The sequence below is a fragment of the Gobio gobio genome (genome assembly GCF_949357685.1).
Source record: "Gobio gobio genome assembly, chromosome: 19".
Classification (NCBI taxonomy): Eukaryota; Metazoa; Chordata; class Actinopteri; order Cypriniformes; family Gobionidae; genus Gobio; species Gobio gobio.
The window spans coordinates 17,353,996-17,380,132 of record NC_137112.1 but is presented as its reverse complement, the minus strand read 5'-3'; the positions used below and the strand labels follow the sequence as shown (position 1 = coordinate 17,380,132).

The window sequence follows — 26,137 nt, the reverse complement described above, 5'->3', positions numbered from 1 at the left end:
GGAATGGTTATATTGAGAGGGAGAGGAACAGTGAAAGAGGTAGAAAGAGATGAGGGGAAATGAATATATGGTATAGGAAAAGGAGATGGAGCAAGAAGAGTTGAGGATGTAGGAGAAGCAAGAATAGCTGACGATTAAATACACAAATACATGAATGAAAATACATGTTTTTCGTGTTCTTTAGTAGTGTTCTTCAGAGTTCTTTAATGACAAGTTTAGTTGTATGATATTGAGTTTTTGCCTCACAAAAACTGTAATAGGATATAAAGCTTGAGGAACTTAAAAATCTAAATTGAGACTTAAAGGGGTTGCTCACCTAAAAATTATAATTCTGTCATAATTTACTCTCTCATACCATTCTAACCTATACTGTATGTATTTATTTCTTCTGCCGAACACAAAAGACAATATGGACAATAAACACTGAGACTGATCAGGTTTGGGTGAAGGGATGAGGTGGGGACTCAGATGCAGAAAAAGAAAAAATGGGCTTTTATTTGACAATAAAACAAAGAAAAACTACCACATGGGGGAAAACAGGACCGACAGCTGGACAAGGCAAGACTGGACAGGGTAAACAGCATCAGGCAGGGCAGGACACAAAAGGTAAATAACTACACCTGCAGGTGTATTTTGAAATGTTTAAACCAATCATCTTGATTAATGTCATTTCAGTTCTACTTTCTGAGTATGAATTATCAAATGCATTGAAAGACAACAATATACAAGCACTGTAAAAGGTTTTGCCTCAAACTCAACTGACTGGCTTCTCTCCGGTATGATTTCACATGAGTCTCTTCAGACCTCACTGCACATGAATTATGAGCTTCCAGAACTTCTGATTGAGGCTGTGTGTGACCTCCTAATTGAACTCCTTTCCAAAAAAACATAGAAATAAAACATCAAAAATAAAAGTTTTTTTTCTTAGTCTTAATAAGACAAACAATAAGTGCAACCATAATCAAAGTAATCTCTCAATATTCAAAGTGCAAACAGAAACCAGAGATAAGAGATGGTGGTGGTTACAACCACGCGGGATAAGACATTTATCAGACACTTAAATTCTGTTGCGCAACGAATCCTCCGCCATGGTCTTGTCAGTCATCTCGCCTTACTTTCGCCAGATCAGAGAACTGCTGGACTTTATGCGACTCTGCTGCAGCTCATGCTGGATGAGCAGATCAGATTTACAATATTTTAAAATTGAAGCAACTGTTATCCAACGGGTTTTTATCTCCATTAAAAAGCAAAATGACAGTGGATGCAGTGCGGTGGTGGGCACCATAATTTAATGTAAACATAGCGGTGGCATATTCCATGCTAATTTTACCCTCAAGCTCCGTCATGGCGATTTCACAAGACAGCTTTTCACCTTTTACGAGAAATCCCGTCACATTTTAATATTGCAAGATCTCGTGGCACCCCTAATAAATAGGCAAGGACATCAACACACGAGGACAGAAAAGCATACAACATGAGCAAACTCAAAACCACATGCTCACGTGACGAGACCAGATAACAACAGAAGACAAACACATGGAGAATGAATGTCCAAACCCCAACACAGAAGCAAAACCAAGCTAGACTGAAGTGCTGAATATCATGCTCCACACTAGGGATGTCAAATTACACGAAGATCCATGATCGATCGTCGTTTTAACTTCACTATTAATTAATCTATTAATTGTTAGCCTTAAAACTGCAATATGCATCTACAGCAGTGGCTTATAGCCAATGATTTATTAAAATAGTGTTCTCATTAATGTTATAACAGTTCCAATCATAGTTATTATTAGCCATGCATTGCTGTTTGAGCTCACGTGCTGAAGCACTGAATGAACACTGGTAAACTGATGCATTTTGCTAGCACGTTATTTAACTCAAAGAAACGCAACATATATGAGATTAATCAGATATATACAAAATAAACATAATATTACAAATATATCTGCACAAAATCTCACAAGTGCACAAGGGAACTTGAACTAAGTTACTTGCTATTAAGAATGTGTTTTTCCATTCATGTTGTGGACGTGCGCTTCCTGGAGCAACACACTGAAACCATGTTTGGCCCCACTTTATATTAGGTGGCCTTAACTACAATGTACTTACATCAAAAAATAAGTACAATGTACTTACTGTGTTCAAATTGTATTGCAAAACACCTTTGCTGATATTGAGGTGGGAGATGGGTAAGGTTAGGGACAGGTGTGGCGGTATGGGTAAGTTTAAGGGTAGGGTTAGGTGTAAGGGAAGTGTCAACTGTGTAATTAACAATGTAACTACAGAAATGAATTACAGATGTAATTGCATGCAGGTATTTTTTTAAATGTAAGTACAATGCAAAAATGTATGTACACAAGAAGTGCATTGTATCAAATGATTAATTAAAATGTTAGTACATAGTAGTTAAGGCCACCTAATATAAAGTGGGTCCCAATGTTTTATTACAATATCGTTCTCTTTATAATGTAATGTGATATGACAGTCCCAATCAGTCATTAGGGCTGGGCGATATATCGCATGACATTGTTAGGCGCATCTCGTCAGTAAAGCTGGTTCCTTGATTAGTAGTAAATCGCCATCACCTGCTTTCAGAGAGAGCGGCATTTACTACACAGAGCCGTAGTTCACTGACAAGCTGAGCCATATTGCATTAATAATCACGGACGTATCGCCTGCGATAATTAATGCGATATGGCTCAGCTTGTCAGTGAACTACGGCTCTGTGTAGTAAATACCACTCCATCTGAAAGCAGGTGATGGCGATTTACTACTAATCAAGGAACCGGCTTTACTGACGAGATGCGCCTAACAATGTCATGCGATATATCGCCCAGCCCTATCAGTCATTAGTCATGATCACTCAATAGTCATTATTAGTTGTGCATTGTTGTTTGAGCTGCATGCACTGAAGCTGACAGAACCCTGACAGAGACATTTTTCAAAATATCTTCTTTTGTTTTCTGCAGGAGAAATAAATACATACTGTAGGTTAAAAGCCCTGATATACTTCTACAATAAGCAGAATTGTAGAACGAATTGATGTGAAGTCATTTTGGGAGTTCAAAACAGATTGCCAAAGCACAGTTTTCCGGAAAGCTCGCTTTGGCAAGCTGTTTCAAACTCCCAACTCCATAGTAAACACCTTCGTACTACCATTGGTCCATGGCGATAACGTAATAGGTTGGTGTGAGCTGAGGCTCCTCCTTTTTTTACAGGAAAATCTTCTCCAGTTCATTTCTTCTGTTCAGTCCATCGAGGTCAGACATCTGCGAGTGAAAACATCTGGAGTTGAAAGTTAATTTGTACTTCTGATGAAATGAGACACTGACACTTTTTCATGCTTGCTGTATAAATAAAGTGCTATTTATATATTAAAGAGATAGTTCACCCAAAAATTCAAATGATCCCATGATTTACTCACCCAAGCCATCCTAGGTGTATATGACATTCTTCTTTCAGACAAAAACAATCAGAGTTATATGAAAAAAAAAAAAATGTCCTGGCTAATCCAAGCACTGTAATGGCAGTGAATGGCAGCCCAAAATTTTAAGCCTCCGGATCCGGGAGTTTAATAAAGGCCTTCTGAAGTGAATCGATGGGTTTTTGTAAGAAAAATATCCATATTTAACACGTCTTTAAATATACACCTGTTAACACTCTAACATGGTAACATGGTAAATGGATTGCATTTATATATAGCGCTTTCAACAGACCCATGGCCATCCAAAGCGCTTTACATATTGCCTCACATTCACCCATTCATACACCGATGGCAGTGTCAGCCATGCAAGGCGCCATCCAACTCGTCGGGAGCAGCTGGGGTTCCCTTTCGAGAGAACTCGAACTGCGTCAAAGACACTTTGGGGATAGTCCCTTAGTGTAGCGTGTCTGAAGCATGAATAAAATCAGTCACCGATCCTGATTGGTGCTGCGTTATGACGTAATATGTGATGGCAAGCCCGGAAGCTACAAATGGACGCAGGCCCATAGTAAAGACAGCCTTTTTGCTCTTCAGCGAGGCGCTCTGTGTTTGAAATATTGTTTGTCTATTTGGTGTTGTTTGTCAAGGAAATAAATCAAAGCATGGCTAGCGAGCAGTTTAGACCAGTGAAAGTGGATCTGTTTGCGTCTCGAGAGACGTCCTACTGCCCACTGTGGTTTTCCCTCAGGCATCCAGCCCCGCTGGGGTTGGATGCCATGACTCAGACGTGGCCGAGGCTGCATCTGTATGCATTTCCCCCGATCGTTCTGCTCCCGGGTGTTCTAGAGCGGGTCCGCCGGGAGGGCATCAGCCTTCTCTTAGTAGCACCCCGGTGGCCGACCAGAGTATTGTTCTCCGACATCTTGGCACTCCTAGACGGCCATCTGTGGCAGGTCCCTCTTGAGACCTGTTGTCTCAGACAGGGGGCACTTATACGAGGAAGTTGTACAGCCTGAAGTGGAACCTCTTTTCCACTTGGTGTAGAGAACGGTTGAACCCAGTCAGCTGCCCCGTTGCGGCAGTACTGGAGTTCCTCCAAGACCGTTTCTCCGCCGGTCTAACCCCGTCCACTCTTAAGGTGTATGTGGCTGCCATTGCGGCTTTCCACTCGCCAGTAGATGATAGACCTTTGGGTAGACATCATCTGGTTGACCGGTTCCTCCGTGGGGCTCGGAGGATGAGGCCTGCGGCTCGTTCCAGAGTCCCAGCCTGGGACCTGGCGGTGGTACTTGAAGGGTTGGTTGAGGCCCCCTTCGAGCCGCTGAAGTCGGCTGAGGCAAAGAACCTGACCCTTAAGGTAGCCTTTCTTCTCGCCGTTACTTCTATGAGGAGAGTGGGGGATCTTCAGGCCTTGGCGGTGTTGCCAACCTGCCTGAAGTTTGCCCCTGGCGGGGTGAAAGCCATCTTATACCCCAGGCCGGGCTATGTGCCCAAGGTGCCATCCAGTGGGATGCGGTCAGTGGTTCTTCAGGCTTTCCATCCTTCGCCTCACGCGATGGCAGAGGAAGCTAGACTTCACCTGCTCTGCCCGGTCAGGGCATTGACTACTTATTTGGAGAAGTCTGTGCAGTGAGGAGATCGCACACTGTTGGTGTGTTTTGGCTCACCCAAGAAGGGGTTGCCTGCTTCTAAGCAGACAATCAGTAATTGGATTTTCCAGGCTATAGCCATGGCTTATCGGGTGCACGGTTTGCCTTCACCCATAGCCGTGAGGGCTCACTCCACGAGGGGCGTGGCCTCCTCGTTGGCCCTCCTTTCTGGGGCCTCGCTTCATGAGATTTGCGAGGCGGCGGGGTGGGCCACCCCTCACACCTTCATCAGGTTTTATAGTCTGGATCTCCCTGTGTTGCCTGGCGCCAGGGTACTCGCATCCTAAGTTGTGCCTGGTTCCCAGCTTCACGCTAGGACGGGCGTGGTTCGGTGTGGCCTAGTGGGTATTCGTTCCCCAAAGTGTCTTGGACACAGTTCGAGTTCCCTCGAAAGGGAACGTCTCGGGTTATGACTATAATCCTTGTTTTCCCTGAGAAAGGGAACGAGAACTGCGTCTCCCCGCCACACCTCATCACAAAAGACTGTCTTTACCATTGGCCTGCGTCCATTTGTAGCTTCCGGGCTTGCCGTCACATACTACGTCATGATGTAGCACCAATCAGGATCAGTGACTGATTTCATTCATGCTTCAGACGCGCTACGCTAAGGGACTATCCCCAAAGTGTCTTGGACGCAGTTCGAGTTCCCTTTCTCAGAGAACAAGGATTATAGTCATAACCCGAGACATTAGGTGTCTTGCTCACAGACACCTCGACATTTGGTCATGTGGAACTGGGGATTGAACCCCCAACCTTCCGGTTTGTAGACAACCTACATGAACCACTGAGCCACTGCCAACCCGCAAGCTAGGCACAGATTATTTAATTGAACCAATAACGAGCAGTGAATTAGGAAGATGTGGAAGGTCTTGTGCTCTCAGTTTCCCTCTGCTGGTGTGAGAGTGTGGTGTGATAAAAGAAGTATATTGGGGCCCCTTAAGAATGACATGAGATTAAGTAAAATTACAGAATTTTCATCTTTGGGTGAACTATCCCTTTAACATCCATCTTAAACTTACAGCTGATTCATCTATTGAATTGATTCGACAACTGCTTTCATGAGATTATAGGTGATACATATTCAATATCCCATGATTGCACTGTGGCCCACATACTGAGCGTAATCCTTGGCAAAGATGTTCACTCTCACAGTCTGTCCTCTCCTCAAAGAGAGCAGATGCATGCATTATGCTCATCTGGTTACGCTGTATGAGAGAAGTGTCTCTTTTTACTTTGAAATATACAAGTTTGTTTTTGCTAAACTGGGCTACACTGGCAAACAATGTCTGCTCATTTATTTATTTTTGTTTTGCTATAATAGGAGGTTCTGAGGCAGCTGCAAAGTAAACTGGAGCAGGAAGCCGGAACTCTTGCCTCTTCGGGCAGAACTGATGTACTGGACCAGCTTAAAGGTACTGCTGGAAATTTATACACTTCTCTACATTGCAGTCACAGTTCAATTATCTGTAGCATTTGTCTTTGAACTGTAATATATTTATGTTTTATTCCTCAGTTATTTAATTATGTTTTTGATAAATATACAATATATTTAGCATATTATCTATTTGAATAGCTACTATAAAATAACACATAATTATACAGGAATTGAATATACATTTAATTTGAAGTTACGTCTGTTACACATACAAAAGAAATAAAACAAATAAAATAAGTTTCATGTCTTTGTTGAACACAATGGGTTAAATAATTAGTTAATGCTTCTTTGGGAGCAATAAACCTCCACCAAACATGTCCTGTAAATGCGGATCAGAACTGCACAACAGACTGTATTCTGTAACATCCCTCTAAACGATTTCAACTAACTATCTAGTTATGGACATTGAATGGCTTTCCTGGGGTAAACGTTACAATGAGACATGATACATTTCACTAAGTTGTACTGTTTCGTTCAACATACCTTCTGATGTTTATTCAGACGGTATGGTCCTATTACTAATAGTAAAGAGGAAGAGATGATTGGTTCACGTGTGCTCTTCTTGGACAGAATCCAGAGTTTAACTGTAAAATCACAGGCAAAAACCATGCTCCTTATTACCATGGTTTTATGATTTATATAACAACAATAACGTAATTATAATATTACTAAGAATAACCTATGGTATTTGTAATGAAAAAATTTTTTTTCTAAAAGTGACTTACGTATATTGCCCTTATATATTAGGCTACCAAATATTTAATATAAAGCTAATAGAAGTAAGATTAATTATAGATACCATAATGCAGCATTTCTGCTGTTTTAGTAAGTGTGTGGTAAATTTCTAAAGGGTGGTGCTGTGTGGACTGAAAAGCTTGTAATTACTGTTGTGTAGCCTACAGTTTACCTTGACACTTCAGTTTAAATGGTCAGAGCTATTCAGTCTGGTTTCAGCTAGTTTCGCCACAGAGCCTTTAATGTTCACATATCATGTTGCGCTTGTATTGAATTCAAATGGATCAAGTGACTGGCACTGATTATCACTTGGCGAAAGTGTCAAGTGAGTTTGTCTGTGGTGTGCGTGAGACGGTCCAGCTGCGACTGCGCTGCGACTGCGGGATGTGTACGGTTTAATCAGGTACTGCCTGGTGGGTTTCATCTTTTGGCTTTTGGTCTTTGTCTCCCATGCACTCGCAGCACTCCAGTAAATAACAGCGCTTAATATGTGGAGGCGTGACAGAGTTTTGATGAGCAGCCCACCGAGAAAAGTTCAGGTGCTCAAGATGGCCAGTCAATCCTTCCCTTGGGGCTTCAGCAGCCCCACCTAGCCCTTATGTTAATCCGGCCCTGTGTACAAAACTACAGCAAAAGAAATGCATTTTAGCTGAGTCATTTGTATAAATCCACAAGTACTAAACAAAACTATAAAAATAATCTTGTTTTTTACAGAGCTGCATATGGACTTGACCAACTATTACGAGCTAAAGTATCAGCCTCATAATCTGCGTGTGTTTCCGGAGACGATGGCTAGCCAGGTAGGGGAAGGCGAGGAGAGACTGAGCATCGGTAGAGCCAGGAGTCCTATCTTCCCACCGTCCCGCCAGTCTTCATCTGCATCTGGAGAGGGCACAGCCATACACCCCGGACACCCTCATCAGGCTGGAGAATTCCGTGTCACTGCCCAGCACTTAGAGGAACTCTCTAAAGAGAGGTGAGATCATCACATCTAAACACTCATCATCTGTCTGGTTTAACCAAAATGTTCTTTTCCTTAGAGGCCAGTGCCTTTTCCCCTTTAAAAACCAGTGGCATTTAGTTTAGGTCACATCCATGATTCATAATAATTACTTGTTCTGGCTAAAGTAGGTGGTAATATAGGAAATTATAGATGCTCTCATTCTAGAGAGCATTTAACTGGATAACAGTTTGGATTCAACCATGAATGCAAAATTCTTCATGAATATAAGAGAGATAAAGAGAAAGACATTCCACTGGATTTATTAGGTACACCTTGCCAGTTGGACCCTTTTGCCTTCAAAACTGCCTTAATTCTTTGTGGCATACTGTATATTCGACAAGTTGTTGGAAATTCCTCCGAGATTTTGGTCCATATTAACATGATAACATCATGCAGTTGCTGCAGATTTGTTGGCTGCACATACTTTATGTGAATCTCCCATTCTATAACATCCTAAAGGTGCTCTATTGGATTGAGATCTGGTGACTGTGGAGGCCATTTAAGAATAGGGAACTCATTGTCATGTTCAAGAAACTAGTTTGAGATGATTTGAGCTTTGTTACATGGCACTTTATCCTGCAGTTAGTATCCATCAGAAAATGGGTACATTATGATCATAAAGGGATAGACATGGTCAGCAACAAGGTAGGCTGTGGCATTTAAACGATGCTCAAAGGGGCCCAAAGTGTGCCAAGAAAATATGCCCACACCATTACCCCACCAGCAGCTTGAACCATTGATATAAGATGGGATGGATCCATGCTTTCATGTTGTTTCCACCAAATTCTGACCCTACCATCTGAATGTCACAGCAGAAATCAAGACTTATCAGACTAGGCAACGTTTTTCAAATCTTTTATTGTCCAGTTTTGGTTAACCATAGTTTGCTGTTCTTAGCTGACAGGAGTGGAACCCAGTGTGGTCTTCTGCTGTAGCCCATATATCAGCTCAAACCAGTATGTCCATTCTCCTCTGACCTCTGGAATCAAAATTTCGGCCACAGAACTGCCACTCACTGGATATTTCCTGTTTTTCGGACCATTCCCTGTTAACCAGATGGTTATGTGTGGAAATACCAGGTCCTGAAATACCCTGTTTGGCACCAACAACCATGAAACTTTAAGGTCTCTTAAATATTTAATCAGATCGTCTCTTTAATCAGATCATCTTGATCATGTCTACCTGCCTTAATGCTTGTGATTGGCTGATTAGATATTAACAATCAGTTGAATAGGTGTGCCTAATAAAGCCTAAAACTTCTAAAATACTCAGGAAGGAGAAAACAACATATTTTATATACCCAATGTGTTTTCCAAATGTTTTGTTATTTAAAAAAAAAAACATTCTGTTCAACTAATTCAACATCCTATGGGCTATGGCCTATTCTATTTAAATTCACACTCATGAAAGTGATTCAGATTTTTTTCTCAATCCTGGTTGAGTTCAGCAGTTTTCAGGAATATGTTTTGTGTGTTGTAGGTCCATGTTGCTGAGTGAAATAGAGAAAGAGGAGGGAGAGCGGCGATGGTATTACTCACAGCTGCAGGGTTTGTCTCAGAGACTGGCTGAACTGCCACGGCTCGATACGGTAAGCAGCCTAAACAACTTGCACCCCAGTTTTTCACTAATAGAACTGTGTGCATCTGTAGCCAAAAATGAGGTCACCTGGTTTTGCTGCTAACGACCACAGACTGTCCTACATGTAGATTTGTTTGAGTCAGGTAATGCCCTTGTCTAGTTTGAAATAACAGCTATGATTCTTAAGGGTAAGTTCAGCCAAAAATTTAAATTGTCAATGTTACATATGCTACATGTATGTATTGTAGTAATTACAGTAAATCCTACAAACCCTAAACTAAACCAAACCCTTATCCTATCCAATGTTTATCCTAATGTTTATGCAACTCTTTTTTATAAAATAAAAGCTTTTTTATATAATAGATTTTATAGAATAGGACTTTGCTTAGTCCATAAGATTCTTTCATATCTCTAGAAATGTGTTCTTGTTCTTTGAATGGTGAACAATGGTATGTGTGTAGTACAAATGATATCTGTGCATTTTTCTGTGCTTCACAGTTCTCCTTGCAGGTGGATTTTATTCGTCAGCAGCTGGAGTTTGAAGCTCAGCAATTGCATTCTGTGATGGAGGAACGTTTCGGCACCAGTGATGAGATGGTTCAGAGAACACAAGTAAGAACAGATTATAGATTAAATGCCACATTTTCATCTACAAAGATCCAGTTGTAAATCCAGCTTAAGTGTCACGTGTCAGTCACAACCACGTCACGCTTTTATCAACTGCAAATCTAACAGTTTATGTTGTGTTCTGGATGCTGGTGTCCCCAACCAGGCTTCTTAATCTCCCTAACCAGCAAGCTATCCTTGGTCAACCAGCATCAGAAAAACCATGTTGGATGAACTGTATGGCTAAACTGGGATTTGTAGCAGAGATATTATGGTGTATGATACAGTGGTGTATGAAAATATGCCTTCAAATTAACACTATCAAATCATTAGACTGTTGCAGATATTGTATAATTAATCACAGTATGTGTTTCTATGTACAGATCCGTGTTGCTCGGTTGGAGCAGCTGGAGAAAGAGCTTAATGAGGCACAGAGCTCTCGTGGTCCTCAAGAGAAGAGTGCTCTACCAGAGACTCAGGTGACACATACACCCATGAATCATAAAATTCCTTAAAGGGTTACTTCAGTGATTTAGCATTAAACTCTGCATCAGTTGAAACCCGGTAGTATATTCGAATGATCATGCTTCCCCCGCTCATACCCCCTGAGACGAGAGATTTATGTATTTTATGTCTTGGAAAAAGCCTCCGATGACGCAAATATTTTATGGAAAAAGTCTCGTCCGAGACATGAGATGCAGATGATGTGCCGATCCTCGCCCGTAAGAAAACCTCTACACGAGGCGCAGGAACGAGACATTTGCAACAACGTCTCGGCTCTTTTCGTGAGTGTGTAGCAACGGCAAACACACGGATTGGTATATAAAGGATATGTGCCGGATGTCGCAGCTGGAAGGCAGGCTGAAGGCGGAGAATCCGACGTCCTCAGGCTGCAGAGTTCCGCTGGGTGCGTGTCGACGGCAGGTTTCAATCCAGAGCTCAGCGAGGGGAGTTGCTGAAGAAGAAATAATCTGACGAACCTGGCGAGACAGGGTCTTTTATACCCTTGGCTATGCAAATTCTGCTGCCCCTTGTGGCAATATTAGAGGGACCTGATTGGTCCTTCCCGCCCAGAGGGCTCGCAATAGGTTCCTACAGTTGCAGCGGCACAGCCAATCAGCACGCAGCTGCTTCCTGCTGACAGCTTTACAGCTGCACTGCGTTTTACATGGTATTTTTAGGATAAAAATTTGCTTCAAAATCTCGAGGAAAGGAAATACCCCTAGCGTTTAGCTAAAGGCAATACGAGAGTTCTCTCAAAAGGGAACAACGATCTCCAGTATTTTGAATTTGGACTGCAGTAACTATTTCGACCACTAGCTGTCAATCCTACATACCACACCATTAAACTGTTCAAAAATACTTAAAAATAAATGATACAGATAATAAAGTGACCTCTTCTATGAGGAGTGTTTTCACTTTATGAAATAAAATTTATTATGATATTTATAGTGTTAAAACATTTCAGATGATTGTCTGGAGATTTTAATTTAAATAATTAATTATTTTAAAGGCTTAAATTACTGAAAAAAAACTTTAATAAATAAATAATGATGAAATAAATAATAAATAAAAAAAAACTTTAAATGAGTCAAGCGGTTTTGTTTTAAAAATTTATTAATATTTTTTTGAAAAATTGTCAAAAATGGTATAACTGACATGCAACCATAAAACATAGACAGTTTAGTGTTTAGCATATTTATAATAGTTTAGTGAAGACAGGAACTTTTCATGGTCTCACTTGAATTGGCACTTTGATGATTTAATTCTGGTGAATTATTTAGTAAAATTTAAATTCTACAAATACATTTCTCCACTATTTTTTATCTCTAAGTACAGTAGTGGCATTTACACCGAACAATTTATAGATGCTGTAAACTACTGAGGGTTTGCCATTACCAGGGGCAACACAAAACCACAGAGAACAATGTTTTGACTGAACCAGCATGCTGGAAAAGTCCCATTCGTCCCCTTGGAATTATAAGGTTCTATCTGCGTTCTGAGCAGTTTTGAGATATTGAGCTTCAAAGTTTTTGCATTACATATAGGAAAATGTATATGGGGAACAAGTTTCTTTCAAACATTAAAATAACAGGGACCCTAAATGTATTCTAAATATACAATATCAAAATCTTCTCAAAATTGTAAATGGGAATTTTTGGAATGGGTCAAATGCAGATAGAACCTTCTAATTCTAAAAAAACACTTTTCGCTTAGAACTATAAGGTTCTATCTGCCAAAACATTATTTGAACATTAAATATAAAATTAATGTTGTAACAATGTCTCAACATGTGTTAGAAAGTTAAATTGTATCCTTTCTATGACATTTATTTCATATTTTTAGCACTTCCAAGTATTTAGGACATTTCAAATTGAGCAAGGTAGGTCTAAATATTTTGTCCAGTGCAGATGTTAATTGTTGGTACGAATTTGATGGGTAATTAAACACATTATTGCAGAAATTGTTAATCTTTCTTTTGTTTAGACAGAAAGCAGCTACTGTAATACATCTGAGCAGGACTTTATTCCACCTAAAGTGGGCCAGGTAAAATTGCTGAAATAACATGCTAACGTTTATTGTTTTAATTAAGACCCCATCAATTAAACTGTTGACTATTTGACCTTTAAGGCTTAATATTGTAAAAATTAAGACATTTTAAGACTTTAAAAACTGCAAGAAAACAGACATGCTTCAGCAAATTCATTCATAAAGTTTAATAATCATTGAAAAATGATTCACTGACTATATATAATCACAAAAAATGTCAGACTCATTTTTTAAAAAACAGACTTATCACAAAAAATGTCAGACTCATTTTTTAAAATACAGAACTATACTCTCTGTGACTCATTTTTTAAAGCGGAAATATAATACTCTCCATGACTCATTTTTTAAAAGACTTATACTCTCTGACTCATTTTTTAAAACACAGACTTATCACAAAAAATGTCAGACTCATTTTTTAAAACAGAACTATACTCTCTGTGACTCATTTTTTAAAACACAGAACTATACTCTCTCTGACTCATTTTTTAAAACAGACTTATACTCTCTGACTCATTTTTTAAAACAGACTTATACTCTCTGACTCATTTTTTAAAACAGACTTATACTCTCTGACTCATTTTTTAAAACAGACTTATACTCTCTGACTCATTTTTTAAAACAGACTTATACTCTCTGACTCATTTTTTAAAACAGACTTATACTCTCTGACTCATTTTTTAAAACAGACTTATACTCTCTGACTCATTTTTTAAAACAGACTTATACTCTCTGACTCATTTTTTAAAACAGACTTATACTCTCTGACTCATTTTTTAAAACAGACTTATACTCTCTCTGACTCCTTTTTTAAAACACAGAACTATAATACTCTCTTTGACTCATTTTTTAAAACAGACTTGTACTCTCTGACTCATTTTTTAAAACACGTATACTCTCTATGACTAATTTTTTAAAACAGAGAACTATAATACTCTCTGTGACTCATTTTTTAAAAAACAGACTTATAATACTCTCTATCTGCTAGTGGCATGAATTTAAACATGGACTTAATGTCACTCATCTTCGCCTCTGAGATGATGCTCTGTTTGGAGAGTACCCTTGGTTTGGGTAAGATGGATGTAGGTGCCAGGCTTCTCGTGTGTTTGCTTGGTCCTCTTATGTCTACTTTAACTCTTGGCTCTGCATGTGATTTTGTATAATGAAGAGTATATGGACACTGATCAAACACAAGCTGTGACACTTCAAAAAATGGAACCAGTTTGTACTGAAACAGCTTGGAACATGCCTGAAAGTCATAGAAATCTATACTCTTCATCTGTATGATTTCATATGGGTTGTTCCTGTTCACCTTCAGTAAAATGCGCAAGAAAGACAGTGGTGAATAGAATTCAGACACTGCCATTGCCTTTTCAATATGGCTGTGCATATTGTCTACCTCCTGCACTGCGGAGTGGCCTGGAGTAGAGTATTTCATTGTTATCTTTTTAATTTGAGGATGCCTTCTCAGGAAATCTGCTATAGCAAAGGCTATTATGGAATTTCTGTTCTGAGGCACACAACTATCACTCCATGTAATCAACTCAGTGGCATGTGGATGATCACGTACAACGCGTTCTAATATTTTCATTAGTGCACTTGCAACATCATTTCCTCCCCTACCTGACATTGCCTCTGTCCACAAAGCACAGTAGCCTTTTTTAGTTTGCGAACAGTGAGCAGTAAGATTATACAAGTTAAGTTTCCGCTTGTAGAAAAAAGAGCTAATTTCAGCACGTGGACACGAAATAACATTCTGTAGGTCAAAACAGACTGTTAGAGTATCTTTATCCTCTCTATCTTTTTGGCGCTCTTGGCGCATTGCCGTCTTGTCAGCTATATGCTTTGTTTGATGGTATTCATCACTTTGGCCTACCATGTTTTGCTTTACGGCAGTCTCATATGCTTCACACTGATCGCACCGATCCTTTTTAGGGGTGTGAAAGCTAAGGTTGAACTCTGTGTTGAATATGAATCGGTAATAAGATTCTTTCACAGGTGTATTTCCATTCTCGTTGCATTTAAGTCTGTAGAGATCATACATCCTTGAAACATTGAGTACTGGTTCAAGGTACTGTCTTTCTGTGCTGGCACGACAGTAATGTGACTCAACAACAGGAAAGGAACTGATGTGTGCCTTTACATTCTCTTTCTGATTTTCGTCAATGCATTTTTTTGCATGCTTTCCCCTTGCATCTGATTTTGGCATGCTAGTTGTCTGATTTTTTTTCATGTGTGTATTATACACAGGTTTCTGGCTGATGGCAAGTGTGCCCAGATAAAACTGCTTACAGACTCTCACCTTTTCACCCTCTACGTTTAGATAGTACTTAAATGAGTAGTTACGCTTTCTGAGCTGTTCATCACAGGTTTGTCTTTCTTTTTCTGTGCAGTCTGTAGTCATGGCTATAAAGTCATATTTCCTGTTTTGACTCAACTGGTAGAACTGTGTAAAGCATTTCTCCCTTTCATCTGGGGTTACTTTCTTTGCACATTTGTATTTACATGACATACAGTTCTTCAAAGTTCTCACTTGTTTGGCAGAAGCCTTTTTATTTGCAGAGTTGACATGTTCCTTGCCCTCCTGATAATGTTTCTTGCGGGTACATGCTTTCCATGTTGAAGGATTTGAAACACGTCTCCTGTTTCTTCTTTTCTGAGTAACCCCCAGCTCTTCAATTTGTAAACTGGTAGGTGCAGTCACTGGCTCGGTCACTGGCTCCACTGATGCAGTCACTGGCTCAGTCACTGGCTCCACTGGTTTGTCTGGTAGGACCCTAGGGCCTGCTGCATCTACCGTGTCACCTGCCTGGAGAAAAAATACATTTGAAAAAAATACATATTTAAACATAATATTTAAATACAATGTAAAAAATAGGAATGCAATAAATTCAGAAAATGTTCTTATTATTAGCTCACTACCTCTGTAGCTCTAAACTAACCAATTCTGACTGACTGACTGACTGATTCTTACCTTTCCTCTCTCTGTTGTTCTCTGTGTTGGTATTACTGGACTGCTTGTTTCTCCCTCTCTCTCTACAAGTCTGATTTTACATTGCTCCTTTACAACATTGCTCCTTCCCTCTTCTGCCTCAGTTTCTCTCTCATTCTCTGATGATGCTTTTTTCATATTTTCTTTGCCTGGTGCTCTCTTTCTCGTTCTCCTGCTGTTGTTTTTAGCATTACTTTCCCCCCTCCTGGATATGTCAGGTTCATTACAAAAATAGACAAAAAAAATATATGGTATACCATTGAGTAGCTACAGGCTACAATCATTCTGAAATCATTTTAATACTGAGGTAACTGCTTTAACAAGCTTTCACATGTTCACATTTTCACATAACGATCATAACTTACTGTAACCACACTATTTTGAGTACACTTAGGTTCGTTGGTAACACTTTACAATAAGGTTCATTAGCTAACATTAGTTAACTACATTAGTTAAAATGAACTAATAATGAACTGCACTTTTAAAGCATTTATTTATCTTTGTTAATGTTAATTTCAACATTTACTAATACATTATTAAAATCTTGTTAACATTAGTTAATGCACTATGAACTAACATAAAAAAACCATGAACAGCTGGATTTTTCTTAACTAACGTTAACAAAGATTAACTAATGCTGAATAGAGGTGTTGTTCATGGTTAACTTAGTTCATGTTAACTAATGCATTAACTAATACAACCATATTTTAAAGTGTTACCGGTTCTTAGTGCTTGCCTCTTGATATCAGGAACTATGAAGCTAGCGCTGCTGGCTAGTGTGGTGTCTAACTTAACTATGAAAACAATCTCCTCAGCGAGACCAACAACGGAAAAAAAAACACTGAACTTGCCTGGAATTCGGGCTGCTGTCCTTGACAAGATCGTCAATAAAATTGTCGATCTTGAGGTTTCTTAAAAACTTCGCGTTGCGTGCCATAATCCTCACAGATACTGTGTCTGCGATCCTGTCAAGGAAAAAAGCCGGCGAGCGGCGGCGACACGACATATAAAGTTGATCCTGATTGGTCCTCTTCTGTGCATTCGAAGTGCTGATTGGCTCACGCAGATAGAACCTTATAGAGCCAAGTCAGAGTTCGACTTTGTAGATAGAACCTTTTTGTTTTTCAATAAAAAGTCCCAAAATGTACACAACTTTAAAAAAAAAACATCACATAATGTAAATAAGTTGTCACAGAATAAGAATATGTGAATAACTCAATTTTGACAAAAACGTCAGATAGAACCTTATAATTCCAAGGGGACGCATTAAAAATGTGACATTAAGAGCACAGGTAATGGATTGCGGTTATAAAAAGGAATTAATATATAACATTATACATGCCAATTTACATTATATATCTGGGCTAAACATAAAAATAGCTAGTTGCTCATTTTAATATGATTAAACAATTGTAAATTGTAATTAGCATTAATTTGTCTTAAATAATGATTCAGAAATGTATTTCCACTGTAGTGTAGCATGACTGCTCTGTTACATAAAATATTATATTTAATATTTATGGTAATGTAATAAAATGTGTAATTCAGTGTTTCAATTATGGAAATATGATGTAGTTTTGATGTAGATATGATATTTCTCCAATAGCTACTACTCAGCACATGAAAATTGGAGGTGTTATTCTTCTAGGATTTTCATCTTTTTACCGCACAACTGCACTTCCCAATCTCACCTGGCCCTGTCTCAAAGCAGACTGGCACCGAATGTTGCTATGCAGAAAACAGGGTATGCCCTCTGCAAGCTGCCTACTATTGGCTGCTCAGTAACTGGGATGCTTGGCAAGTGTGACGCTGTAATTTGGAGCATAGCTCTCTGAGACTAAGGGATTCCCACCGCAGCACGGTCATCTGTCTGCTTAACACTGCACCAGACTGACAATGAGCTCTTGAGATCTACGTACTGTTTAATGATGCTGAGAAATCTAAAATGATAAAGTCAGGATGAAACCTTGCCAAACTTGACATTTAATTTGTGTGCAATGAGTAAAGCTTTTTTTATTGCCCTACTACACTTTTCAATTCATTCTGCATTTTGCACATTTTAGAATAATAGTAAAGTCATCAAAACTATGAAATCATGTGGAAGTATGTGGATTATGTAGTGCACAAAATAGATAAATAAAACACATTTTATGTTAGGCACCCTTTTGTCTAAATTACAGCTTTGCACACTGGACATTCTCTTAACCTTCATGAGGTGCATCCTGGGATGCTTTTTAAACAGTATTGAAGGGGTTCACATGTATGTTTTACTCTCAGTAACTGTTTTCCTTCACTGTCCAGTCCAAAATAAATAAATAAATAATAAATTAAAATGTTTTATTTTGTAAATAAAATCACATTCACAATTAATGGTTGTAAATAAGCACAATAAAGCTTATTTTTAAGCATTTAGGTAAATTCCCCTCCCTATTATGATACTCTAAGCAATATCTGAAACTTTGTATTTTAAACTCTTCTTGTGTTTGCCTCTTTTTGATTAATCGTTTGCTGTATTCCTCCTTTGTAAGCCGCTTTGGATAAAAGTGTCTGCAAAATGAATAAATGTAAATGTATTTTTTTTGTGTGAAAACATTAAAATCTACAAAATTATATTCTGAAATCTCTAAAAGATAATTTGAGCTATATCTGTATCCTTGTATGCAGTGTAGTTGTTTAGAGATTGTATTTGTAGCACTGGTGCCAAACGTTGCTATAGTGATGGGTTTGAGCACGCAAGAATGAAGTGCACTCTCCACATGCAGATGGTGTGCAAATGCTCAATCAAACAGAAACAGATTTTAAGCAGAATATATATAAACTGATAGCTTCAAAAGGTATTTGATACTTGGTAATAAATATGTGTAGATCATTCTTAATATATCACAGAATTATTTTGCTGCTTTAATATATATAAATCAATGTGTTAAGTCAGACATACAGTATAAACCAAATTACCTACTGTACAAAATGGGAACAAATAATAAACCATACTCTCTGTGTTCACAGAGCACCGAGTGCCTCTCCAAAGCACCTGTCCCTGACATGGATACTGGAAATGCTGGTACTTTGGATGCTCCTGGAGAAGCAGGGAGCAAAGTAAGACCATTTTTGTGTTTTTGTTTTTGTTTGTTTGATTTAATAAAAAAATATATAATTTTGCATTCAAAATTCACAGAAGAATCATTAGGAACTGTAAAGAAGCTTACAGTACGTTTCAGAATGTAACCATTTTACTAAGGGGCAATATTTGCCTTTCTGTAAATGTAAACCTACTGGTCTATGCTTGTACTTCATACTTGAATAAATGCATTGAAATAAATTCGAACACTTATGGTTGCAGCACAGTGGCTCAGTTGGTAGCACTGTCGCCTCACAGAAGGATAGGTGAATTGGAGACACTAAGGGCACTATTTTAACGATCTAAGCGCATGGTCTAAAGTGTACAGCGCAAGTGCACTTTGGGCATGTCTGAATCCACTTTTGCTAGTTTAACGACAAGAAAAATGGTCGATGTGCCTGGCGCATGGTCTAAAAGGGTTGTTCCTATTCTCAAAATGAGTAATGGGTGTGCTTTGGGCATAACATGCAATAAACCAATCAGAGTCTCATCTCCCATTCCCTTTAAAAGCCAGTTGCACTTGCACCATGGCAGATTCGCTATTTACATGGTTGAATATAAACACCCTCGACCTGACAAATCAGTTTATTAAATACATGTGTGTACTGCCACAATTGGTTAAATAAGTAGCCACTTTCATTCGTCATTACTGCAAAATGGTAATTCTGATACATGCAATGACTATCCATTATGACATGTAGGTATTTTTATCGTTATGTACACAAAAATAATCTTTTACAATGTAATCCTTTTATTTTTAATATTTAAAAATGTTTGTGTGTTGCTGCACATCCCTGTGTGTGTAATAAGCAGAGTGTACGCACGTTGTCCATTTACTATTTAAACAACGTGGTGCAGGACGTGAAAATGATAACTGCGTCAGGATGAATACAGGGAGTGCAGAATTATTAGGCACGTTGATTTTCTGATCATATTTTTTTTCCAGGCACATTTGACCAATTCCAAACCACAGTAATCCTAATAACTACTATTGATTTAGTATTTAATAATGTATAAGTGATATATAATTGTTCATGAAGGCTGGAAATGAAAAACACCTTATATTCAGGTGTGCAGAATTATTAGGCATGTTTTCTTTTACAGATAAATTGAGCCAAAAAAGAGATTTAACTCAGACTGAAAAGTCAAAAAGTATTAAATGCCCATGAGAAGGATGCAATACTAATGCAATACTAGACATTGCAGTTAAGGCGTGACCATTGGACAGTGAAATGCTCGTTGGGTCAGCAGGATCTGACAAAAACATGTGGCGGAGAAAAGACACCTGTTAACTGCAAAAGAATTAAGAATTAAGGTGAAGAATTAAGGGTGAAACCATCAGGAACCCTTTAGTCTCCAGCGCCACCATTTTCCAAAGCTGCAACCTACCTGGAGTCTCCAGAAGGGCAAGGTGTCAGGATCTCAGAGACTTCAGTTAGGTAAAGAATCCTAAAAAATGACCCCCACTAGATAAGAATCACAAGCTGAAGTGTTGTAAAATACATGAAGAAGGTTTTTTTATAGGCTTTATGGACAGATTGAGAGTGACTCTTGAAGGACCAGCACCACATCCTCTAGTACCACTGTTTGAAGAATTCATCTTCCATAATCTGGCAGTACGTTTTGGGAGTTCATTTTAGTCCATCCTGAAGTCCGTTTTGCAGAGATGGACTAAAAATGAACTCCCAAAACGTACTGCCAGATTCTGGAAGAGGAATTCTTCAAACAGTGGTACTAGAGGATGTGGTGCTGGTCCTTCAAGAGTCACTCTCAACCTATCTGTCAATAAAGCCTATAAAAAAACCTTCTTCATGTATTTTACAACACTTCAGCTTATGATTCTTATCTAGTGAGGGTCATTTTTTAGGATTCTTTACCTAACTGAAGTCTCTGAGATCCTGACACCTTGCACTTCTGGAGACTCCAGGTAGGTTGCAGCTCTGGAAAATGGTGGCGCTGGAGACTAAAGGGTTCCTGATGGTTTCACCCTTAATTCTTCACCTTAATTCTTAATTCTTTTGCAGTTAACAGGTGTCTTTTCTTCACCACCTGTTTTTGTCTGACCCTGCTGACCCAACGAGCATTTCACTGTCCAATGGTCATGCCTTAACTGCAATGTCTAGTATTGCATTAGTATTGCATCCTTCTCATGGGCATTTAATACTTTTTGACTTTTCAGTCTGAGTTAAATCTCTTTTTTGGCTCAATTTATCTGTAAAAGAAAACATGCCTAATAATTCTCTACACCTGAATATAAGGTGATTTTCATTTCCAGCCTTCATGAACAATTATATATAACTTATACATTATTAAATACTAAATCAATAGTAGTTATTAGGATTACTGTGGTTTGGAATTGGTCAAATGTGCCTGGAAAAAAAATATGATCAGAAAATCAACGTGCCTAATAATTCTGCACTCCCTGTATATCAAAAAACACTTGCGTCGCATTGCGCCAGGTGTATGATGGGGCCCTAAGGTTGTGTTCACACTTGTGGTTTGGTTCGCTTGGTCTGGACCAACAAAAAAAAAACATTTAGTCCTGTCCTTAACATTCAGATATCATTTTTATCTCAGAACCAAAAGATGCCGAAACCTAAAGGTATAGGGATACGTTCACAAACTGATTGGTCGGCTTTTATGTCGTATTGCTTATTTTGAGACGGAACTCAAAATTCTTGCTTCATGCTTTCCCTGGGACCAAATGTAAAATGTGTATCTTGAATGCAATGTAAGTCGCTTTGGATAAAAGCGTCTGCCAAATGCATAAATGTAACTGATGAACATCCTAAACAATGCTGTGTACTGGGATAAATGCGGCCATTGTATGTATGTGCATAGCCTACATATGATGGTATTTTGACCAGCTGAGAATTCATGAAGAGCTTATAAAATGTGTAAAGGAGTAAAAAACAGAGGCAGGAATCCCTCCGTCACATGCACAAACGATCTGCTGTGAGGAGACACGAATCTGCCTGTACCGAACTGTGAAGGCAACATCACAATTATGATTTTAAAAAAACTATATGCGTTCAGAGTCTGATGCAGAAACGGAAGACAACAAACCTACACCTCAAATACCAAGAATACTCCAGTCTGTGACAGTGTGGTAATTAGTCATCTTTATGTATATTTATTCCTATATTTGTGAGGTAGTTATTACAAGTCAAGTCACCTTTATTTGTATAGTGCTTTTTACAACACAGATCGTTTCAAAGCAGCTTTACAGTGATAAAAGAAAAATAATGCAACAAGATTGTTTAGGCTGTACAGCGGCTCTAGAAGTAAGTCATTGTCCAGTTTAAGTAAGTTCAGTTGTAAAAATCATTGGTTATTAATTTAGGGGCTGTTTACACAACACCATTTTCAACTGAAAAAAAGAACTTTTTATGCATTCTGGCCATTCATTTACACAACAGCATTTTGGTGTCCTGAGAACGCAAACTTTGAAACAGGTTTCAAAGTGCAAGTTTTTGAAAACGATACCGTTATCGTTACCGTGTAAATGTCAAAAAACGTGAATCTGTAAAAATACATGTGTATTACATGTTTAGTCTATAGGCATGCACGTTTGAATGCATATGTGCACAGGCGCGTAGTATTTACACGCCCCATTTAAAAAATTTCTGGTTTTTAGCACATTGTTGTCGTGTAAACGTACCCTTAGTTAATTTATCGATATTGCAGCTCTGGAGAAAACAGTGATCTCATCATCTAGCTCAGTTCAGTTCTCATACAATGTTGTCAAAACAGGCAGATCAGTAATATTACTGAATATTAAGTCTCCCCAACTAAGCAAGCCAGAGGCGACAGTAGCAAGGAACCCAAATTTCATCAGGTGACAGAATGGAGAAAAAAACCTTGGGAGAAACCGGGCTCAGTCAGGGTGCCAGTTCTCCTTTGGCCAACAAACAAACAGTATATGATTATGATTCATGCAACATTACAGGTCAGAAGTCAGATTAGGATCAGAACATACAAAATATTGAAACCAGTTCCATCTGGTTGAAGATCAGATTCGTTACACCGTGATGCAAACAGGTTTGTTGAGGATCTGAGCCACTGGCTGTCGTGTCAATGAGGCCTTCATAGTGGATAGTCTAGTTGACATGGTCTCTGCTGACACTTCAGGGCAGTGTTGTGGTCGTGGGGTCCACCTGGGCGCAGGTCCACCATCTGACCTGGATACGGCCCGGATCCGGCTGACTACGTTAAACCTCGGGATAAACAGAGAGTAATATTAGCGTAGAAGCCATTCTTCTTATGATGTAATGAGTACATCAGGTGTTATGGGAAGTGTTCCCGGTTCCGGCTGACCTAATTCATGCAGTCGAACAATCATTTTATATTATTTTAATTACATTATATAAGTGTTTAAGTGAAGACACTACAGAAAGGTGTTTATCTCGTTACATAGTTTGCCAACTATGAATCATTTATGTGTATAATATATGGTTTATAAGGCAAATAAAGTTTAGGTACTTGGAGTTACCACAGTTATATTTGGCAAAGAATAACTTATGGTGTTCCGTGTAAACAAACTGAATGAATGTACCATTGTTTGTTGAACTTAAATTCCTTATTCATAATTTTCAGTAAAGTGAAAGTAAAGGGAGTACATTAAACAATCTGTAACAGACAAAGCAATAGTGAAACATGGTAAAAAAAATTAAAAAAACATTGTTACTCACAATATTGTGAGTGTGTGTTGTGACAATACTATCGGATCCAATATAGTTGGCACTGCATCATCTTTTATTTTCAATCTCTCTGAAAAGCCTCCTTTTGGCAGCTTGGCAGTTCTAATAAAAGCTAACAAGGAAGTTCTAATTTAAGACTAACAAGGACGTTTTGAGTTCTGAAAGATACAGGATATTTTTTTAAATACCTCTTATATGTCAAAAGATCAAGGTAAATGTAAATTCTTAATTCATGACCACTTTAAAATCAACATCAAACACAAAATAGTTGTACATAATACACAACATATTATAACATAATTGTCTGGTTCCTACATAAACCCATGACTTTTGATGTTATTGATATCCATTGCAATGTATATGTTTATACCCTACTTTATACCCTTATATGCAATATACATATAGTTTTAGTTTGAACATATTGTAATCAAAAACAGTAGTGCAATAATGAACTGTAGATAATATTTCACCTATAGTTAAACTGTTTGAATTGCAGGTGGAGATGGTTTTTTGGCTACTCTCCATGCTGGCCTCTAGAGATCGGGAAGAGATGTCCCGTACCCTTCTGGCAATGTCAAGCTCACAGGAAAGCTGCATTGCCATGCGCAAGTCTGGCTGCGTCCCACTGCTTGTGCAAATACTACATGAGGGAGGCACCGGGGAGGCAGCTGGGACAGGAGGCTATAGTCGAGAAGCCCGTTCCAGAGCCAGTGCTGCCCTTCACAACATTGTGTACTCACAGCCAGACGAGGGCCAAGCACGACGTGAGATGAGAGTTCTTCATGTGCTAGAGCAGATCCGCTCACACTGCGAGAATGGCTGGGACTGGATTGAAAATCAACAATTAAGTACCCCTTCACCTGGTGGTGGCAAAATCACAGGTGAGTGCTGATTAGGTAAAAACAAAGATAAATTGTCATATATAGTTAAAATGATATAAAATGATTCACAAAAATATTTTTTTTCTTTGATATCCACAGAAATCCACGAGCCAGTGGATCCCCAGATATGCCAGGCCTTGTGTGCAATAATGAAGTTATCTTTTGAGGAAGAGTACCGCAGGGCAATGAATGAATTAGGTACATCAGTGCAGTTACTCTTAATAGACCAAAGAGCAATTGATTGTATTCTGTAGGTGAAAACACACTGAAAAAGCTTATTTGTGTATCTTTCAGGGGGCCTGCAAGCCATTGCAGAGCTAATGCAGCTGGACCAAGAACTATATGGCATGCACAATGAGCCAATCAATATGGCCCTCCGGCGTTACGCAGGAATGGCTCTCACTAATCTTACATATGGAGATGTTGTAAATAAGGTACATTTTCAAATTATTGCATACAAGTGTGGGATAATGTATAAATGAAAGACACAGGGTTAATAAAACAACATCATTTAATTCCTTTATAATTATATAATCAGCCCCCAATATTAAGTTATTGCCACATTGGCCATAAATGTTTTTACTGAAATATATACACAATTAAATATTGTTAAATAATAAAACAAAATATAAATGTGATCATTGGTAACAGTTTATTTTGCAATTCTGATAATGCATACATTCAGTACCAGGCAAATGTATAAATAACATGCAGTATTTTTCAAAGCTTGTCTTCTTGTGATGTTGACAAAATCCTCTTTATTTACTTTTTCAGGCTACTCTTTGTTCAAAGAAAAACTGTCTTCAAGCCATTGTTGCACAGCTTGCATCTGATAATGAGGAATTACAGCAGGTACATGCGTAACTTTTCCAAAGAGCAAACCATTAGATGAACTTTAAGTACAGACAAACATAACAACAGCTCATTTTAATAGTATTTTTTTATTTGGTAATTATTTGGTCCACAATCAGCTCTGTGATCTGTCATTACTTTTAGGTAGTGTCAAGTATACTGAGAAATTTGTCGTGGCGTGCTGATATCAACAGTAAAAGGGCTTTGAGAGATGTCGGCAGTGTGTCAGCACTTATGACATGTGCCTTGCAGGCTACAAAGGTACAATTAAATATCTCTTGTTTAGATCCAAGTTTACATAAAAGTGAAGATAACTGATTTACTCATTAAACTAGTGACATTTGTGCTCCAATACCACTCAGTAAGTAATAAGTGATTTTGCATGGTCTTCCCCACAGGAATCCACCTTAAAGAGTGTGTTAAGTGCACTGTGGAATTTGTCAGCACACAGCACTGAGAATAAGGTGGCAATTTGTTCTGTTGATGGTGCTCTTGGCTTTTTGGTTAGCACTTTGACTTATCGATGCCAAACCAACTCATTGGCCATTATTGAGAGTGGTGGAGGCATACTGCGTAATGTGTCCAGTCTCATTGCTACCCGAGATGATTACAGG

The 26,137-nt window shown here is 38.6% G+C and overlaps 1 protein-coding gene across 1 annotated transcript in view; it reads left to right on the top strand.

Moving 5' to 3' along the window:
* Positions 1-26,137, top strand: part of apc2 (APC regulator of WNT signaling pathway 2) — a 56,256-nt gene that overhangs the window by 22,633 nt on the left and 7,486 nt on the right. Inside the window, exons 3-14 of the mRNA XM_079844082.1 lie at positions 6,398-6,488; positions 7,961-8,222; positions 9,729-9,837; positions 10,326-10,439; positions 10,817-10,912; positions 18,979-19,068; positions 24,287-24,671; positions 24,771-24,869; positions 24,966-25,105; positions 25,446-25,523; positions 25,668-25,784; positions 25,922-26,136. Of these exons, the coding sequence (XP_079700208.1) occupies positions 6,398-6,488; positions 7,961-8,222; positions 9,729-9,837; positions 10,326-10,439; positions 10,817-10,912; positions 18,979-19,068; positions 24,287-24,671; positions 24,771-24,869; positions 24,966-25,105; positions 25,446-25,523; positions 25,668-25,784; positions 25,922-26,136 (1,796 nt within the window). The remainder of the gene's footprint in view (positions 1-6,397; positions 6,489-7,960; positions 8,223-9,728; positions 9,838-10,325; positions 10,440-10,816; positions 10,913-18,978; positions 19,069-24,286; positions 24,672-24,770; positions 24,870-24,965; positions 25,106-25,445; positions 25,524-25,667; positions 25,785-25,921; position 26,137) is intronic.